This window comes from Dreissena polymorpha, chromosome 15 (assembly GCF_020536995.1).
Source record: "Dreissena polymorpha isolate Duluth1 chromosome 15, UMN_Dpol_1.0, whole genome shotgun sequence".
NCBI classification, from domain to species: Eukaryota; Metazoa; Mollusca; class Bivalvia; order Myida; family Dreissenidae; genus Dreissena; species Dreissena polymorpha.
In genome coordinates this window covers 28772948-28794713 of record NC_068369.1, presented here as the reverse complement: position 1 = coordinate 28794713, position 21766 = coordinate 28772948, and the positions used below count along the sequence as shown (strand labels likewise).

The 21766-nt window shown below is 35.6% G+C and overlaps 1 protein-coding gene across 1 annotated transcript; it reads right to left on the bottom strand.

The window, feature by feature from the left end:
• Positions 1 to 11993: 11993 nt before the first annotated feature.
• Positions 11994 to 20664, bottom strand: LOC127861067 (uncharacterized). Its single transcript, XM_052399433.1, has 7 exons — positions 20073 to 20664; positions 18411 to 18558; positions 18087 to 18140; positions 17628 to 17666; positions 17055 to 17129; positions 16402 to 16452; positions 11994 to 15230 (listed from the first exon to the last, which is right to left on the bottom strand). Exons 1-7 carry the CDS (start codon positions 20082 to 20084, stop codon positions 15043 to 15045), a joined length of 567 nt encoding a protein of 188 aa, XP_052255393.1. The 5' UTR covers positions 20085 to 20664; the 3' UTR covers positions 11994 to 15042.
• Between the last annotated feature and the right edge of the window lie 1102 nt (positions 20665 to 21766).

The window sequence follows — 21766 nt, the reverse complement described above, 5'->3', positions numbered from 1 at the left end:
TGAATTCGATGTTGAATTAAAAGGGTAATTTCTTTGATGAATAAGTCGTTCTTTTGTCAGTCGATCAAAGACAAAGAATGTCTATCCACAAAGAATTGCCTGCTGACATCCAGTGCTTTAAAATGGAAGAGATTGATTGCGATGAAGAAATGTGTTCAGAATTTTAACTCGTCATGGAAGCAAATTAAACTTTACGAAAATAAACATGGTTATTACACAACTTCGGTGGGTAGAACAATAACCTAGATGTTTTACTTTTTATGGCTAAGACTGAATGTGGACGCCATTTTTTCCAGTTGAACGTCACGCGCACACATTCTGACGGCCGAATATAAAGAATCGGCCCTAGGGCCGAATATTTATAATGACCCCGCAATGGTGATAATGGCGTGAAAAACTGTACAAATTTGTTACTATTATTATATATATTTATGATAATGCAGTCTCACCAGTTTCACATGAGATACGTCATAAATTGCCTCGGGCCGTTATGCTTCCTGCGGGCCGATTATAACTGCCCGGCCCGGCTCATCCGTGTATTATCCTCTAAATATCGCCATGTTAATCGTTATGGCGTGACGACCTTTAAACGCCATAACGCTATGTCAGACATCAGACACCGTGCTCTCGTAAGCGAATCGTGTAAGAAATAAATGAGCTCGTTCTTGGAAAGCGGGGTTTAATACAAGTGCTTAAAGTTCCGTTTCATGGACGTCACTTAACGCTTTAATTGAAGTTTTCGTTTTAAGTATGTCTCTTGTTAACGAAAATCCGGTAGAGGACGAAAATGTTGCTCGATTAGCCTGTGCAATACGCACAGGCTAATAAAGGACTAACTTTTCCGTTTAATCTGGGATGACACTTTACGCACATGCGTTAAGCCCAGAGTTCCCAGAACGTGGCTTATTTACAGGTTTCCCCAATAAACAAAAAACTTGTTGAAAGCAACATTTAATAGACACAATCGTTACGTTCTGAAAAATATCACATCTCAAAAGCATTTGTCAGTGAAACACGGCGAATTACGACATCGCGATAAGATATCTTCAAGGCTGTCGTGTTTTAGATATCTAGATGTCAGATCGCGTCCAGATAGCCAGAAATGATGACTAGCAAGTGGTAACGGGTATAAGCCGAACGGGGGACTCGCGAAATACACATCTGCCACTCCGGATCACCAGATGATTTGTTGCATAAATCTTACGGAGTATTCCGGAGAAAGTCGATGTATGAAGATGCATATCAATCTTTCTTACGTAGGAATCCGGAGATTGTCCGTATCACGGTTGAAATCAATTTTTATTACGGTCGATTCCGAAGTCAATGTATCACGATTGATACAAATCTGTCCGATTATTCGTAACACGTATTTGCGACTTAAAAATGTCAAATTAAGAACATAGTATTGTTGTTATTTTTCGGCGAATAATTATGTTAAAAGAACTTTCAAAAACAAAATAGCATATCGGGTACCAATGAGATGAAAATGCGTTGAACACTAGCAGCTCAATAAGACAAGGGCTGTTAATCATTCTGGAATACTGCCATCACTTTTGATAGGTCCATTAACTCTTTATTGGTCATCGTCGGCTCGACCACTAGATAAATGTACCCCGGGTACGGACAATTTACTTAAACGTACCCTTGAATTCTTACGCTTAATTAGTATTTGTCGGCTATTTTTTTCAAATTAATTATGCTCATATTCGGAAATATTATGTAAAATGGACTATATATTATTGAAACTCCTACTAAAAAAAATCTTCGGGCATGTCTTGTTCAGAGAGAATTTGATTTCGTATTACGTAACGCGTTTTACGACATCAGATTCAGGGCGGGAATTAAATTCTGGTCCAGTCTATTTTTGCCGGGTTCGTGTTTGTTTATTTTCCGTACCAGGGGTATATTAAGTATGCTTAAGAGTACCCGGGATATTGTAGCGGATCCGTGGTCTAGTGTTAACACACTGGCTTCACAATCCAGAGATCGCTGGTGCGATCCCCCGCTGCACCTAACCTACTAACTCGTCTTTCGCATGAGACGTTAAACCGAGGTGCAGTGTACTAGGTGCTATACACCGGGCACTAAAAGATCCAGGGTCACCTCTGGAACGGGGTGTCTCCTGTATCTTGCACTATCCCCCGTAACCAACTAACACGTCTTTCTGGGGGCGATGGCCATATGGGAGACAATCCCGGTGCACTCGATAAAAAATAATGAAGAAAGAACCCGGGGTACATTTAAGTAGTACCCGAGCCGACAATGACCAATCGAGCGCCACGTTGTCGTGAAATGGAGTGTTATTGTGGAAAGTATCTTAATTATTTATTTTATTAATATTTTACAGATAGATTTATTAAAAAAATCAGCCCATAGCTCTTCATTAAATGATTGTTAAAGGGACCTTTTCACGTTTTGGTAAATTGACAAAATTAAAAAAAATGTTTCAGATTCGCTAATTTTTGTTGTAGATACGATATTTGTGAGAAAACAGTAATACTGAACATTTACCATTCTCTAAAATATCCATTGTATGCATCTTTTGACGATTTAAAAACCTGAACATTATAAAGCCCTGCAACACGAAACGATTTAATAATTTTAAGAGTTCTGTTGTTGTCGTTATTTTTTGTGACACTACGAGGATTGCTTATATAAAATATAAAATACATCACTGATTGTTCGAGCAAGGATGGCCGAGTGGACTAAGCAATGGACTTTTACTCCAGGGGTCAGTGGTTCGAGCCCAAATAAGGGTTACTTTTTTCTTTCTTTAATTGTATTCTGTTTTTTTTACTAGAGCTTTTTAGATCCAATGTCTACATTTATCAATATAAAGCATTTTAAGACAAGCTTCAATACTAAATGCTCGTATTTTCAACAAAAGATCAAATGTTTATTAACAGTATTGTTGATGTTTTATTGTCATTGCATACAGTTTACACACACATTTTAAAGCGAATATATAATAAATCATATACATGTACAGATATTGAACATAAATCACAGTGACTAGAATCTACAATGCGATATTAAAAAATATATGTTGTTGTTGGGAACAATATTCATCAGATATTTATACTAAAACGTACTTAAGGAGGAATCGATTGTGATCTGAATATAGTTATTAAATATTGATTCAAAATGTAACTGTTGATTAAAAAGCATTTCCTTTTTTATTTTATATATATATATATATATATATATATATATATATATATATATATATATATATGTAATCTCTATTAAGAGTTCATTTATAAATTTACATATTTTTGCTGTCGTGGTCATTTTATTTACTATTTTTCTGGGTGGCACGTATGACATTTCTTCAGTGTTCGTTTTTTCTTCCAGCATTTTGGTATACAATCAACTTACGTATGGTACTTCAAGAAATCTGAACAAGGCAAATCATATAATTCTTCTGTAATAAGTTCTGTGAAGGTATGCAATTATGCAATTGTTTGTTCATGTAGTTAAAGATATGTTTCATTTGAGAAATACCTCGATCGAATCATGTTTTGTAAAACAACATTTTATTAAATGAGTCGTGTTCTTAGAAAACTGGGCATAATGCAAGTGCGCAAAGTATCGTCCCAGATAAGCCTGTGCAGTCCGCACAGGCTAATCAGGGACGACACTTTCCGCCTTTATGACATATTTCGTTAAAATGAAGACCCTTCTTAGCAAAGGCTAATCAGGGACGACACTTTCCGCCTTTAAGACATATTTCGTTAAAATGAAGACCCTTCTTAGCAAAGGCTAATCAGGGACGACACTTTCCGCCTTTAAGACATATTTCGTTAAAATGAAGACCCTTCTTAGCAAAGGCTAATCTGGGACGACACTTTACGCACACGCGTTATGCCCAGGTTACTCAGAACGCGACTAAAATAGTAAAATATTCGAATTTTCCACAGTATATCAACCTCAAATAAGCAACCTAAAATATGAAGGCCTAACCATAATCTCCCCAATAAAGTATCTTGCAAAAACCATTAACAAAATTCGATCTATAATTAACGAGATAATTAGTTAGACACTCGGTGGCAAAATAAACAAATTACGGCGCAATAACACATTCCTCTGGGTCCGTCTGTTGTCCCGAGAGGGCACAGGGAACGCATTAATTGAGGCTAATTAAGCTATAACATGGAATAACGGAATCGCGCGCATATTTTCTGGAACTCTACGACCCGGCTGGATGTAAATCGAAACAGTAAATTGCGTAATCACTGAAATGATTTTCACAATTAGTGTAATGTAGCCGTTGATGTTATTTGGAATAAAAGAATCGTTGTAGGAAGAGTAAAGATTCACAACTATGAGAACTAATCATTTTTCATCGTGTATCATTATACACCATCAACTGGGGAATTTTACCACAGTAAGTCGTGATAAACCACAAAAGGCAATAGTGCACATATTTGATTAACGATATTTACTCGTAAGTTTCCTTGTATTTGGTCGTCATTCTCCCTTTAACATTTAAAGTGGCCTTTTCACAGATTTTGGCATGTTTTGAAGTTTGTCATTAAATGCTTTATATTGATAAATGTAAACATTAAATTTTAAAAGCTCCAGTTAAAAATCAAAAATAAAATTTAATATGGAAAAAAAAGCCCACAGCAGGGCTCGAACCAGTGACCCCCGGAATCTTGAAGTAAAAACGCATTAGCCAACTGAACTATCCTGCCAAGCATACATTAGATGCGTATTGTATACCTTATATAAGCATTCTTCGTAGTTTCACAAATTTAAACGACAACAACAGAACTCTCCAAATTATTCAATCGTTTCGCGTTGCAACGCTTTATAATTTTTAGGTTTTTAAATCGTCAAAAGATGCATACAATGGCTATATTAGACCATGGAAAATGTTCAGTAATACTGTTTCCTCACAAATATCATAACTAAACCGAAAAATTGCGAATCTGAAACAAGTTTTTTCATTTTTGTCAATTTACCAAACCGTGAAAAGAGCCCTTTAAAGGGACCTGGAAAGGGCATGAAAACAGTAATAATCAACATTTACAAAGTTCTTAAATATCAAGTATATGCATCTTTTGACGATTTAAAAACCTGAACCTGAAACAAATGCGAAAAATGGTAAAATTCGGAAAGTTCTGTTGTTATCGTTATATTCTGTGACATAACGAGGATTGATTAGATCATATATAATACAACTTGGAATTTAAATGATTCCCGTACTCATCCGGCAAACAGTATCAGTTAAGGTTCTCTGTCACCAAAAGATAATTAGCATTTCTATTTCTTTTTGGCGGTGACCGCACCGAGTTTGCAAACTCGTTGCGCTCTATGGCGGACAGCGGCCTCACAACATTACTTTTTATACTTTAGTTGATATTCTTATAGTTTAAATTGGCATTGATGCCTGCTTCCCAGCGTCAGCCACGGATTAAACTATCATTCTGAAAATTCAGTTGCCGTATTTTTGAAGTTAGCCTTGTTTGTGACAGTTTTAAATTTGAAGTTAGCCTCAGTTGGGCATATTATTTTAAGTTAGCCTCAGTTGGGCATATTTTTTCAAGTTAGCCTCAGTTTGGCATATTATTTCAAGTTAGCCTCAGTTGGTAATATTATTTCAAGTTAGCCTCAGTTTGGCATATTATTTTTGACATATTATTTTAAGTTAGCCTCAGTTGGGCATATTATTTTAAGTTAGCCTCAGTTGGGCATATTATTTCAAGTTAGCCTCAGTTTGGCATATTATTTCAAGTTAGCCTCAGTTGGGTATATTATTTCAAGTTAGCCTCAGTTGGGCATATTATTTCAAGTTAGCCTCAGTTGGGCATATTATTTCAAGTTAGCCTCAGTTTGGCATATCATTTCAAGTTAGCCTCAGTTGGGCATATTATTTCAAGTTAGCCTCAGTTGGACATATTATTTCAAGTTAGCCTCAGTTTGGCATATTATTTCAAGTTAGCCTCAGTTGGGCATATCATTTCAAGTTAGCCTCAGTTGGGCATATTATTTCAAGTTAGCCTCAGATGGGCATATCATTTCAAGTTAGCCTCAGTTGGGCATATTATTTCAAGTTAGCCTCAGTTGGGCATATTATTTCAAGTTAGCCTCAGTTGGGCATATTATTTCAAGTTAGCCTCAGTTGGGCATACTTCTTCTTCTTCTTGGCGTTCGCTCTACACGATCACACCAGTTCTATTTCAAGTTAGTCTCAGTTGGGCATATTATTTCAAGTTAGCCTCAGTTTGGCATATTATTTCAATTTAGCCTCAGTTGGGCATATCATTTCAAGTTAGCCTCAGTTGGGCATATTATTTTAAAATTAGCCTTTGTGGCTTTAACTGTTTGCTGGTAGGTTGTCCAATAAAAAGCACAATTTGCTCGACGTTTTGTTGAATCGAAGTTGTGATCAACACGATGAGTACGGGAACCATGGCCACAAGTCCAAACCGGAGAACAAGACAGCTAGTCAAAATTAAATGTTAAATATTCAGTGAATAAATGTTTTTGCAATGGTATAATGTTTAATGTGCTTTTTAGGTCAATTGGATGTCGAACAACAGAACTACTTGGTGAAATCTGGATATACAAAATAGTAAAATTTAGCTTAGAATTAAGCATGCACGATTTCTTGTTGGGTCTCACATGATTTCACCGGGTAGTCGTTGTCCGGCAATCAGTTGTCCTCCAATCTCCCAATAACTTGGAATTTTCATGCAAGCACGGATAGCCGAGTGGTTTAAGCGCTGGAATATTACTCCAGGAATTAGTGATTCGAGCCCATGTATGGATTACCTATTTATATTTAATTATATTGTTGTTTAAAACTGGAACTCTTAAGTTTCGATGTAAACATTTATTCATTTAAAGCATATATGACAAACTTAAAATAAAAGCCAAAATCTGTGAAATGTCCCTTTAACAACGACTTGACGTGTTTGAAATATCCAGTAGTTAAACTGTACAACGCACTTAAAATAGGCACTTGTAAACAGATATTCGCATCATAATATTAATATACGTACGAAACTGTAATATTTCGAACAGTTTGAAATATTTATACAAACAAGGAAAAGTACGAAGGCGCTAAGGCATACATTACCGGGTAGGCGTAATTATTCCGACAGTTCGAACATTTTTTGACTACCGGGCGATTACAGTTGATGGTACTATCACAATATTTATTAGCTATACTTTTTCGTTAAAACGAACTTAATACATGCGATGAAATAATCAGTTAATCATTTTTTCTATAATAAGGTGCAAAGCTTTTCAAATAAAATAAAATAGAAAATACAAAAATAGTTTAACTACAACGCCAATAAGAACGAGCAAGATGAACACAATAATAAATAACTGCGTAGTTAAGGAATTGTGATATTTTGCGTCCGAAAATCAAGCACATTCTTGACAGAGAAGGCGGACGAACGTTCGAAAATCTCGGTCGGGCTTGAATCGTACTCGAACATCTCAAAATCCGCCTGAAATATTGTCCGCATTTCCTCGAGAACCTCCAAGGGCACGCTCCTATACATCTCGGTAAGCACGTGCTCCTTTTGAGCCCGAAGTTTTTCGGGGTCTGAGTCCCGTCGCGCTTGGTTGGCCAATGCGATGAATTCGGCGGCTGTGGTTCGTCGCGATGATGTTTCGTACAGCGGGAAACGATGTCCGAATTCCACTAAGCCTCTTAGCTGCAACTTTCGCCACACCCTCTGCAACGCCTCGTGCCAGCTGATGCATCTGATGATCTAAGGGCCAGATTTTACAGGATGCAGGATCACGTGACTTTGTGGGGTTCCCAATCAAACGTTTATGGATGTAAACACACCGGTAAAAAAAAGTCTTAAGAATTTTAACTGATGCATATAAGACAGATTTTTATGTTGCTTATGGCAATGTGAAAAACATCAAAATTACTTTATTTAATAAGTATGTGTTCTTGTTACAAAAGTTATATTTTCACTGCATTCATATGCTTTAGCCAACGTGAAATTTTGTCACCGATTTCAGACGTATTCAAGGATGTATTCTTATACCTTAAGATATCGGCACAAACTGCAAGAAAAAGTGTCATTTATGCACTATAGATGTTTGCAAATGTATTTCAATAACTCGAGATAATTGCAAAAATAAAGTTCTTAACGGTGTGTCCAGCCCGTGTGTAAGCCCCTGAAAACCCCGATGATCCTGCACCCTGTTATATAAATACTCGTATGTCACTCTGAGGTTAAGATTAATAATAAGTTAGATAAAGCAGTTGTGATTGTAACACTGTTTTTTGGGCATATACAAATATAATTGATATATACTTTGAAAAATATTTTATCAGTTTTATATTTTTGCAATATAAATGCGGACATCGTCATTTCATGTGTCTCATTCTGGGATATCTTGGCTTAATGCATGTGCGTAAAGTATTGTTCCAGATTATCATGTGGAGTTCTCACATGTGTCTCATTCTGGGATATCTGGGCTTAATGCATGTGCGTAAAGTATTGTCCCAGATTATCATGTGGAGTCCTCACATGTGTCTCATTCTGGGATATCCGGGCTTAATGCATGTGCGTTAAGTATTGTCCCAGATTATCATGTGGAGTCCTCACATGTGTCTCATTCTGGGATATCTGGGCTTAATGCATGTGCGTAAAGTATTGTCCCAGATTATCATGTGGAGTCCTCACATGCGTCTCATTCTGGGATATCTGGACTTAATGCATGTGCGTAAAGTATCGTCCCAGATTATCATGTGGAGTCCTCACATGTGTCTCATTCTGGGATATCTGGGCTTAATGCATGTGCGTAAAGTATTGTCCCAGATTATCATGTGGAGTCCTCACATGTGTCTCATTCTAGGATATCTGGGCTTAATGCATGTGCGTAAAGTATTGTCCCAGATTATCATGTGGAGTCCTCACATGTGTCTCATTGTGGGATATCTGGACTTAATGCATGTGCGTTAAGTATTGTCCCAGATTATCATGTGGAGTTCTCATTCTAGGATATCCGGGCTTAATGCATGTGCGTTAAGTATTGTCCCAGATTATCATGTGGAGTCCTCACATGTGTCTCATTCTGGGATATCTGGGCTTAATGCATGTGCGTAAAGTATTGTCCCAGATTATCATGTGGAGTCCTCACATGTGTCTCATTCTGGGATATCTGGACTTAATGCATGTGCGTAAAGTATCGTCCCAGATTATCATGTGGAGTCCTCACATGTGTCTCATTCTGGGATATCTGGGCTTAATGCATGTGCGTAAAGTATTGTCCCAGATTATCATGTGGAGTCCTCACATGTGTCTCATTCTAGGATATCTGGGCTTAATGCATGTGCGTAAAGTATTGTCCCAGATTATCATGTGGAGTCCTCACATGTGTCTCATTGTGGGATATCTGGACTTAATGCATGTGCGTTAAGTATTGTCCCAGATTATCATGTGGAGTTCTCACATGTGTCTCATTCTAGGATATCTGGACTTAATGCATGTGCGTAAAGTATTGTCCCAGATTATCATGTGGAGTCCTCACATGTGTCTCATTCTAGGATATCTGGACTTAATGCATGTGCGTAAAGAATTGTCCAGATTATCATGTGGAGTCCTCACATGTGTCTCATTCTAGGATATCTGGACTTAATGCATGTGCGTAAAGTATTGTCCCAGATTATCATGTGGAGTCCTCACAGGCTTATCACGGACGACACGTTTCGCCGAGATAAGAGTTTCGTTTAGGAGAGACTTTCTAGAGGCAGTTAACCAGATTAACAAAAAAAGAAAAGTTTTAAAATACCGTCATTAAATGCTTTATATTGATAAATTTAAACATTGGATCTAAAAATCGCCAGTAAAAAAATAAAGAATAAATGAAAAAATATAAAGAAGTAACCCTGAACAGGGCTCGAATCACTGACCTCTGGAGTCCTGGGCCCGTATTCACCAACAATTCTGTAGCTATTCTTAGACTTAGGAATAAAGAAAATTCTTAAGTCTAAGAACAATTTCTTAAGTCTTATTCACAAACTCAATTTGCTAAAGAAAATTCTTAAGAATAAAGAATTTTCTTTAAAATTCTAAGAAATCTTCGGGGCATTCTTAGAATAATTATTTAAGCTTCCAAGATGGTCGTTCGCGTTATGCGTTACGACAATACCTTGTTTGAAAACGTCGAAAATGTCCCGCGTAGAAGATTGTTTGACAGAGAAAATCCTCGAGACGGTTTGTCGAAAATGGAGGTTTATAGGAGATACCGATTTTTTCCGGCAACTGTACTGACCTTATTAAATTTGGTCGCCGATTCTCTGGACTTCGGAACGCTGAGGAATTCTCCTCTCCTGCCGATCCAGCAGCTATGCAAATTTCTTCGTGCCATGGCGACTGGATCCTTCCAACTCGTGGTAGGAGACACTGTTCGGGTCAGTCAGTCATCCGTATCAAGATGCTGTCGACGAGTTGGACGAGCAATAGCTCGACTAGCTCGCCGTTACATACGGTTTCCTGACATGGAAGAGTGCAAAACTCTGAAATCCAAATTTCAGTCCATTGCTGGTGAGTGCCAGATTTGTGTTTGTCTAAATGACCTTGAGGTCACATAACCCCAAACCGGAACTCCTGTTTTTATGGTTACATGCAGTCAGTTTGATACTTAGCACACATTGTTGAGTGCATGCTGCCTAGGATTTGTGAAATACATTGCAAATGGTTAGTTTTGGTATAAACTTGAAGGTATATTTGTAAGCAATAAGAAAATAAGCCATTTTTGTGCTCTACTTTTTGTGTTGATGGTTCCCGGCTTTGAAAGTAGGTCATACTATTTGAGCCCAAAATGGTTGTCTGCACAGCTGTCAAAACCGGTTTGCCTACTCTAAGGTAAATATTTTGAGTTAGCACACATAGAATTTAATGACATGCATTTTTTCAAAAGCTAATGCATTTATCTTTCCAATGATGTTTGATGATATAGTGGGTATGCGCTTGATCATGGTAAAAATTGATATCGAACTTCAACTTTTTTATATGTAATATAGAAGGAAATTAATTGCGCATGCGTAACCTTGACTGAGAAAAATTATCAAAGGGAAATCATTCACTTGCACTTCATTTTTGTGGGGGCATTGTCGTCGTTATTGCATAAACAACATACGCAGTTAGGACCAACAATTTTTTCATATGATGTAGTTGAATCAAATGATTTATACACTATTTTAAATTCAGTAATTTTTATCACTGTATCTATTTGATGTTTTGTAAGATACATTCTGCATTAGGCCAAATGCAAGTTCACAGAAAGGTGAAGCATACGTTAATTGAAGGGCGATATCACCGGAGTTTAGTCCAAAGTGGATACTTCTCTCATGTCGTTTATTCGCAGTTATTGTAATATTATATATCTTCATTCTTAACTGAAAATGAAATTTTGATAATTACGACATTGTGGTTATTGCACTGCCGTTAAGCATTATATATCAAAATGAGAATATAAGTATTTATTATGTGTGTCTCTCTAGGGGATTTCACAGTGTCATGATTAAATAAATATATATTCATATACCCTTCTCTCATCATTTCACTTATCGTTGGTTAAGAGCATTGTATCCTCTGCATCTGAATATTTATTTGTTTTACTATTTTCTAACATCACCCTCCCACCCACTGCAAAGTGGGTGGGTGATTATAAGAATGCTTTTCGTCCGCCCCTCAGTCTGTACGCCCTTGATACGTTTTTTTCTCCCAACACCATACCTCATGCACCAATTGTTTACAGATTTTCATGAAAAATCTAAATAAAATTTTATAGGCATATAGATGTTGTGCTGAAGGAATGATTCCGGCATTACAACTAAATTTCATTTACATATCCTTACTAAATCGAAGAAAATGTTCCATCACATATACTTGGGGTCTTAGGAACGTTCATATGTAATATATGTGTTAATGTTATTAATGGATATGCTGACCATGGTCTAAAGGGGCATGCAATATTTATAGTAGTATAAGCATTGATGTAACAACTTGATATTCTGAAATTTATTATTAATAAAACATATCCAGAAAATCTGTCAAATATGTAGTGTAATCGCAATTGCTTACATGAAATGCAATAACTGTACATACATTATAACTTGCCTAATATTTCCACAGCTATTTATTTTAACAGCAAATATTAATATTTAATTCACAAGTAAAGAAATATAAATTTTCACATACATTACAATGTTAACAGTAATAAATGTTCACTGATTGTATTGTAAATATCACGTATCTAACAAAATTGTTTATTCAGGATTTCCAAATGTAATCGGACCGATTGATGACACACATGTCTGGATTAAAAGGCCAATGAACCACGAAGCCGATTTTGTAAATAGGAAAGGCTACCATTCTTTGAACGTGCAAGTATGTTTTCTTGTTTGTTATTAACATTACATTTTTCCAAACTTTTTCTGTATTCATATATGTATTTTTTTAACTGTTGTTTAACAACAATTAATACTAAATATCCCATTTGTATTTCAATAACACTTCACTCAAAATTAACATGAGCAGTATTATTCAATCAATATTGTTATAACAATAAACTACTATTTCACACTTTAAGGTAATTTCAATTATAGTATAATTATTATAGTCTCATCATAATAATTGCATACAAACACAAATAGACCAATACATTTAAGCATAAAACACAATCATTGCTGACACTCTTACAATAGATCAGTTAATCCTTACATCACAGACAAATTAATTGTTTAGAAATTATTGAAAGGGGAGCTAACTCTGAAGCTCATATTGTATCCTTTGTAAATAAGCACTTCCAAGTTATCCTCCTTTATATTACAAGGTATATCAACACATAAAACTTACTAATAACACAATTATATATCAACCAAAATATTTACACATAAAACATAGATTGTTTTTGCTAACCTAATAGTTAAATACTGCAATAAAATGTCAAGAATAAAACACAGAATTGGAAAAAAGTGCAAGTGCACACTGAAACCAAAACAAATGATGGTAAGAAATCATTTATCTCCTATTATTAGTATTGAAAGGGGAGCTAACTCTGAAGCTCATATTGTATCCTTTGTAAATAAGCACTTCTAAGTTATCCTCCTTTACTGAAACCAAGAAAATGATGGTAAGAAATAATTTATCCCCTATGATCTGATCATAAAGAAACTGATTAGCCATAACATTCTAGAACAAAATAAAAGGCAGCACAAAGATTACCTACATTACTTGACATTACATTATATACTTAGTCTAAAAGGTTATATACCTTTAACAACAATAATCTGTTTACATATATTTACACAATTTATTTGAATAAAGTTGTTACCAAGTAAAGTAAGATATTTTACAACAGATATTGCAGTTTACAAACATAGTTTTTTAACAAGTACACTACCGACTGTTCTATATAGTGAGAATTCTTTGGCATGCACATATGCAGAAACATAAAGAAATACATTATAGACAAAAATCAGTTAGATTGCTTTCATAAAGGCTACACATTTATACACATAAGTTATATATACATTAGCAAATTATGTATTGCTTAAACATATTATTGTCAACAGTCCACTATTATAGCAGTAAATTAAAAAACTAATAATAAATACTTTTTATTTTTTTAAATATCAGATGGCATGTGACCACAACAAAAGAGTGCGGAGTTTAACAGCTAAATGGCCAGGTAGCATGCATGACTCTAGGATATGGAGGGAATGTCATCTACGTAACCAGCTTGAACAAGGTAACTATCAAATACACAACATGTCTACGTATGACCAAACAAGTATGTACAACTAGTATCATATCAATAATTAAAAAAAAATATACAAAATTGAATTACGTAGATGAGTTTCATTAATAATTAAAATATAAAAATAAGTCCTGCATTATGCATTAAGACAAGAGGCGTTTGTTAAACATGTATTCCCCTCTCCACACCCACCCCCCACCACCAGCTAGTTGCAGAAAAATCAATTTCTTGTTTCAAGCTCATTCGACATTGACCTGGCGCTATCAAAATCAATGTAACCAATACCAGTATGCATTTGTGCAGGCCAAATTGTTATTCAAATTTAGTGAAAAACTGATATTCTATTTTAAGAACCTTTTGGAATTGAACTTTGACCTTTTGACCTTGAAATTAATAGTCATATTCCAGTTTTTAAAGAGTAACTCCTATCCTCATTTTCATACCTTAATATATTCTCAATATACCTTGCAGAAACAATATTTACTGTGATAAGCACTAGTGACATGGATCTTTGACCTCAGAATCGCTAAGTGTATCAATTGACTCATTGTATGAAAATAATGTTTTGTTTCTAAACAGGTGCTCATAATGGCTTCATTTTGGGTGACTCAGGTTATCCATGCACCCCAAACATTATGACCCCTTTCTGGACTCCTGAATCCCCAAGTGAAGAGCCATACAACATAGCACTGTGCAGAACACGAGTGCTCGTTGAGCAAACTTTTGGCATAATCAAAAGAAGATTTTCAATTCTGCACTATGAACTACGACATGACTTAGCAACAACAGTTACTTATATAACCGCTTGTATTGTACTGCACAATTTCGGAATTGAACAAGGTGATATCCTTGAAGAGGACTTTGTTGCTGATGTTGAAAATGAAGATGATCATGATGAAAATGTTGCCATTAATATAAACCATGTTGGCAACATAGTAAGGCAATACTTAGTTCAGAGATTTTTCAAATTAAATTAACCCATAAATGCCTAGTGGACTCTCCCATCCTTCTAAATTGGATCAATGTATTTCCAAAATAAGGGATGTCTAGTATATTTATTTCTATATTTATAATATTTCTTACAGAAAACAGCGTAGGCCCAGATGAGACGCTACATGATGCGGCGTCTCATCTGGGTCTACGCTGTTTGCCAAGGCCTTTTTTCTAGACGCTAGGCATAAATGGGTTAAATAATGAAAAGAAGAACATCCATCTACTAATAAAATAACTTCAAAACTTTGTGTAAAAATATCAATAATAACAATAAGAATGGCATCATTTGAGACTGTAGATTTAACATTCATTACTTGAAGGTTTTAACATTTTAATTTCTTCTTCAATTTTTTGGGGCTTTAATCTAGCAACTTTCAGTTGTGCCAGTATCAATTGCTTCTTCAATCGTACATTGACTTGTTGTAGATGGATGTTCTTCTTTTCTACTATTAGGTTGTCCTCTGCCAATTTGTTGAAACTTGCCCTAGCTGAAACAAATAAACACATTGAATTAAAATTTATAAGGTTTTTTGTTATCAATGCAAAAATACCATAAATCGTGGTATTAAAAAAAAGGTAAATTTGCTAAATCGATTTAACCTTCTTAATTATGTCCATTTCATGCATATCTCATAAAACGTATAGTGAAAACCATTTGAAGAAATGACACATCAAGTAATTGCTTGTTCACATTTGTCATATTGACATAATAACATTTACATATTTCATTACCTGCATCAGAAGCAGTGCTTCTTGAACATTGACTTACACAAGTTAAGTTATTGTTTTTAATCTAGTTTATATGTATGTTGTGCTCCATGCTTCAGTTCCATGTCTCATTTATAAATATTTGTCATTTGTGTGTGTGTTAATTTGTAGAATGATTGGACACTGTAGTTCATATGTGAGAAATATCCAGGCATAGGTCACTTACAGCTTGCTGTATGGCCTGGAAATCTCCCACATATAAACCATGTATCATTCATAAATATTTATAAATATTTGTCATTTTTGTGTGTGTTAATTCGTGGATTGATTGGACATGAGGGTTCATATTTGAGAGATATCCAGGCATAGGTCACTTACAGCTTGTTGTATGGCCTGGATATCTCCCACATATGGACCATGTCTCATTTCATTGTTATATATTAAGTCAGTCTGTATTTTTTTGGTCCTGTGCTGTAAATGTCAGAGATACCATGGTTAGAAATCTTGTTAGCATCCATAAAGATTTCTGCCATGATAACTCTTGACATATACATTACAAACTTTTAAAATCAACTGAATTAAAGTAAATTGTCAAAACTTAAAAATGTTAATCTTTTTTATATCTTGAAACTTTAATATCAACAACAAATTAAATCATGTATTATTTTTGCAAGTGAGACATCTCCCATAAATACAATCATTATGAAGAAAATAGTACCTGCTTTTTTATAAATAAAGCTGTGTGGTTTTATTAGGGAATAAATAATTTATTTTTGTATGAAATACAAGATTTTGACAAAAAAAACAGCTTTTGTTCTTATTTTCACTTCAAATGATTATTCAAACAGATGAACCGCTGTATTATCCCGCAGTCTAGATAAGAAATAAGTTGGACAAAATGACTATTATAATACAAATAGATGTATGTGTGAAAATTAAATAATTGTTTACCTCTTTTACTCTTGTTTACGGTGGCCATTTTCATTGATTTGGTTTTGGTCACTGTAAAACAATTATTCACTCATGAGAATCCTGGAAAATGAATCGAAATGGACTTTAAGATTTGGTAAAATATATACCTCACTTTCATACCTTCACATTGGTGTGGAATTGACCTAACTAGCTTGTGACCTCACATAATTACATGCATAACATGAGTGATGTTTCAATGTTTCAATGTATTACTTAAAAAAAGAAGAAGCTGTCACCATAGGATGACATATGCCCCCTATAAACGCTTTGATAGAAATTATGAGCATTTTTGGAAACCTAAACGCAGATGTTGAAACCTAAACACGGACCCAAAGTTCAAGGTCAAGATCACAGGGGTCAAAATGTGTGTGCACATGGAAAGGCCTTGTCCATATACACATGCATACCAAATATGAAGGTTACATCTGAAGCAACAAAGAAGTAATGAGCATTTTTCGAAACCTAAATGCAAAGTGTAACGGACAGCAGACGGACGGACAGTGCGATCACTATATGCCCTCCTTCAAGGGCATAAAAAACAGTGATATTAAATGCTACAAATTCATGATAGGGATGAATTGAATATGTATGTATTCAGTGAAATATGACATAAATTTACTTATAATACTCACTAGTCCCTGACGAATATGGTTCGGCTTCATCTGCTGATGCAAGTTGGGATACACGACATGACGTCTTTTGAGCACCTTGAAATATCAAACAATTTGTTAGTTTTTAATGAAAATAATGAAAACAAGGGCTGTTTGTAAAACATGCATGCCCCTGAAATGGGATGTCAGTTGTAGTGGCAGCCATACGTTAGTCACTGTGACCTTGACCTTTGACCTAGTGACCTGAAAATCTATAGGGGTCATCTGCTAGTCATGATCAATGTACCTATGAAATTTCCTGATCCCAGGGATAAGTGTTCTTGAGTTATCATCCGGAAACCATTTGGTTGACAGACCGACCAACCGATATGTGCAAAACAATATACCCCCTCTTAGTATACACATATCATAACACAAAGTTTACTCAGAGGCTAAAATTCTTCATGTCATTTGTTAAATTTAAAATGGACTTTTTCAACCAATTTACCTATTTGTCATGAATTTACTTAACAAATTAAATATTTCAATTAGTTTTGAATATGTATTTTTAGTTGACCAAAAAATAAACATAAAAATGAGGCCCTTGTTACTAACCTCTTTCATCTAATGTAAATGTCAAGCTTGTGGCTCCATCTGTGTAATAAACACAACATAAATACATAATGCATCAGTGTTATTTGTATTCACTCATTTGCAGATTTTTGTTGTTAGCATACATCATTCATAAAACCACTTGAAACATTGGGGAAGATAATAAGTACAACCATAGATATTACATTTTGATAAACCTTATGGTAGTTTAAAGAAAGCAACATGATCTAGTATTAAACAATCGATGCTATATGTACTAAAAGAATGTATATATTTTCTTATAGAACATAATTAATTCAACAACACAAGTCTGAGTCAATGCATTTTAGCTATATTACATACATGTATTTAGCAATGAATATAAATAATTTATCAACATGTTATGTTTGATACAAAAGCTTTCTCCATTCGCAATTCTGTAATTAGCAAAGATGGATAGCGTAATCTATTTTAATAGTTTACCTGTTGGAATCTTTCCCAAATCTATGATACTGGGTAATAGGGTACGCTCTGGAGCTTAGTAAATAAAGGAATACAGATAATTTTCATTTGAACAGTTTATAATTAACAACTGGGGAATAGGGTAACCTCTGGAGCTAAGTAAATAAAGGAATACAGATAATTTTCATTTGAACAGTTTATAATTCACAATCAAACATAGATATGATCTGTACTGAAAACAATTCAAACAAACAGACAAAGGTGAAATATGATGAATCTTTAATAAAATACTTTTGTTTTGTTAATAACTTTTGCTGAATGTGTCCAGATCTTCAAATGTCTTACCTGAATCTTCCACCGGTACGGGCTGTGGACGCTGTCCATGACGGCGATGTCGCCGGCGAGTGACGTCATATTGCCGGTGAGTGCGTGACGTTCTGATGCAGCCAGTCGATGACGCCATAGGCGTCTTCGTGGAATCGTTCCATCTTGCCTGGACACGTGGAACAATTTATGGAAATGTTTATATGTATAGTTATATATCTTTAAAAAAAATTCAATTCTTTCGCGTGGCGTAATGGATATGATGTCCTCCGAGCTATCGGGAGGTCACTAATTCGATCCCACTGTGCTGCGCTATGATGATATCCACCAAAAACATTAAATGCTGGTTCTACCCAGGAAATGGACTCGAGAGCGTTATATAAGCCTTCGGCAAACGACATAAAATAAATGGGTTTAAACTAATTTAAAATAATTTTATTCCATTGACAAAATGAATTAATGCCGCGTAGAGTTTACTGAAAGTTGGTATGTTTCACGTGCCTCATTTGATCAGTGCAAAAAAATATAAAACTCCATAAGTATTTAAATAAACAACAGCCTTTAATCATTCGTTTGCAATTGTTATCTTATTGACCAAAATACCTAGAAGAACTCGATTATTAAAGCGATAAGTACACCACGTTTGTGGCACGCGTACAGTTAAGTATTAAGTAAACATTTTAGTTCATGCTAATCGTTTACGAACACGAACATGTTTAAGTGTATTTATTTCAAACGAAACAGTCTTTTTCGTTTAATTTCTGATGTCAGTTTAGCATGCATGCACTTGAATTATCTCCCTTGTCTTGCCTTTTCAAATAATTGTATAAGAATAATGCCAAGAAAAAAACGAGCAAATTCGTTGAATTGATATCCACCGCCGAATAAAAAAAATGTATGGAATGGGTGCAAATCCTTTGATGATTATAGAATCCTAACAAAATATGACATATTTAGTACAAATATCGAATAAGCCTATTGTCTTGCCTTCTCACATCATAGTATTTGAATAATGCCAAGAAATAAATGAGCAAATTCGTTGTTTTGATATCCAACGCTGAATAAAGGAAAACATGGATTGGTTTAAAACCCATTGATGAATGTTAGAATCCTCCCAAAATATGACATATTTAATCATAATTAGTAACATTTAACCTAAATGTGAAATATTAAAACCTTCACCTTAGATACCTAAGTCTAACCTGCGACACACAGACAGATAACGGACAACAATCGTAGAAAGTTATTACATAACCCCTGAATGCATAGTGAAGTAATGCCCTAAACTATGAATAATTCATACAATGTGGTTATATTTTACCTCAATGTGTGACATTGACCTTGCCTCTATGGTTATGGGTCTCAGATGCATGGCTTGGTTCATATTTTATTGGAGATTAGCTTACAACAGGAAAAATACTTCAAGTAAAAAATGGCCATACAAACTTTGTGATTGACAAATGGTTTGCATCGCAATTGCAAGGGGATCATTCTCTTATCATATCCATATAATACGCGTAACCAAGTTTCAATGACATCAGTCCAGCAGTCCCCAGATATGAGACACACGTTTTCCCGGACGGACGGAAGAACAGATAGACACGGCACAAACTTTATCTCTCGGCCTACGGTGGGTGGTATGTATGCAATAAATAGCTACACTTTAGACAATCTTATACTTACCGATAAAGTCATATTTCACCTTACAAGGTACGCAGATCTCGGTCGCAACCTGAAAATGAGCGTCCAATTCTCTTCGGCTTTTTCCGACCAGACGACAAATTGAACGAACTCGGAAAACGTGACGTCATGAGAGCATTTCCTGTTTATATCGACACCGCGAAACCTTTCAATGGCTGATCTCCTGAAGTTTCCAGAACAGCGGATTTGGCGCCAAAAGTTTGTCGACGAAAGCCGAGGCGATCCGCTTGTATGGATCCAGAACGAACATAAACTTCAAATCGTTTTCAAAATCACTCGGATTTGCTTGATAGAGGGGTTTTGGTCGATGCACTAAAGCCAGGTTGATGTCCACCTCAAACTGATGGCTGTACTTCCGCTTGCGTGGACTACTTTTCTGTATCATGTAGATGAAACGCTGCCAAAAGGTCGAGCACACTTTTTCCACTGGGCAGTAGAGGCTCCGGACTTGTGGTACGGGGATCATATACTTTATCATGGACGCGTCCTTGCCTTCTAGCGGGGACGGTTGAATGAGATTAGAGCACCGGGCCCAAACCCTGGCCGCTAGCCCGTAACCGCTTACATCGTGATTGCTGTAGTCGTCCGCTCGCTCATCGGCCTTAATAAACGGTATAATAAGGAAAAAATAAGTGTCGAGTTAACCTGGAAAAACATTTTAGAGTCGGCACCAAAATTAACCTGCAATAACGAATACAGTTTAGAGTCGGCACCGAGAGTTAACCTGGAATAACGAAAAACAGTTTTGAGTCGGCACCGACAGTTAACCTGGAATAACGAAAACAGTTTAGAGTCGTCACAGAAAGTTTACCTGGATAACGAAAAACAGTTTAGAGTCGTCACAGAAGTTTACCTGGAATAACAAAAAACAGTTTAGAGTCGGCACAGAAAGTCTGCCTAGAACAACGAAAACAGTTTAGAGTCGACACCGAGAGTTTACATGGAATAAGGGAAAACAGTATAGAGTCGGCACCGAGAGATAACCTGGAATAACGGAAAACATTTAAAAGTCAGCACCGAGAGTCTACCTGGAAAAAGGCAAAACAGTTTAGAGTCGGCACCGAGAGTTAACCTGGAATAACGAAAACAGTTAAGAGTCGGCACAAAAAGTTTACCTGGAATCACAAAGACAGTTTAGAATCGGCACCGAAAGTCTACCTAGAACATCGAAATAGTTTAGTGTCAACACCGAGAGTTTACCTGGAATAACGAAAAAATTTAGAGTCAGCACCGAAAATTATGCCTTTAAAGGCAAAATATGTAATAAATACAACGTTGTATAAAGCTACTAAGTAATTGTTAAAGTCTATTTCTATAATGTAAAATAAAATCATAAAAAGTAAAAAAACTATGACTGTAATAAAGTACATCTAAATTAGAAAACTTATTTGGCGAATGATCGTGTGTATAATTTTAGTGATGATTGATGATGACATGACACGCGATTTACTTATTGATGGGGGCCTTAGAGATGTTTTACTAAATACAGCTGAATTTATACCAGCCTCCTCGCAAGATTAGACTTGAACCAGCATAGCTGGATCAAATCCCCTGCCTTCATAACCACCAAAACATCGTGATGATAGCCTAGCCACGTGTTACTTTCGCAATCTCATCTAAACCAGCAGGGTCTTTTCTAGCCATTTCAGGAAAACAAGTCTGATCACATTGGAATT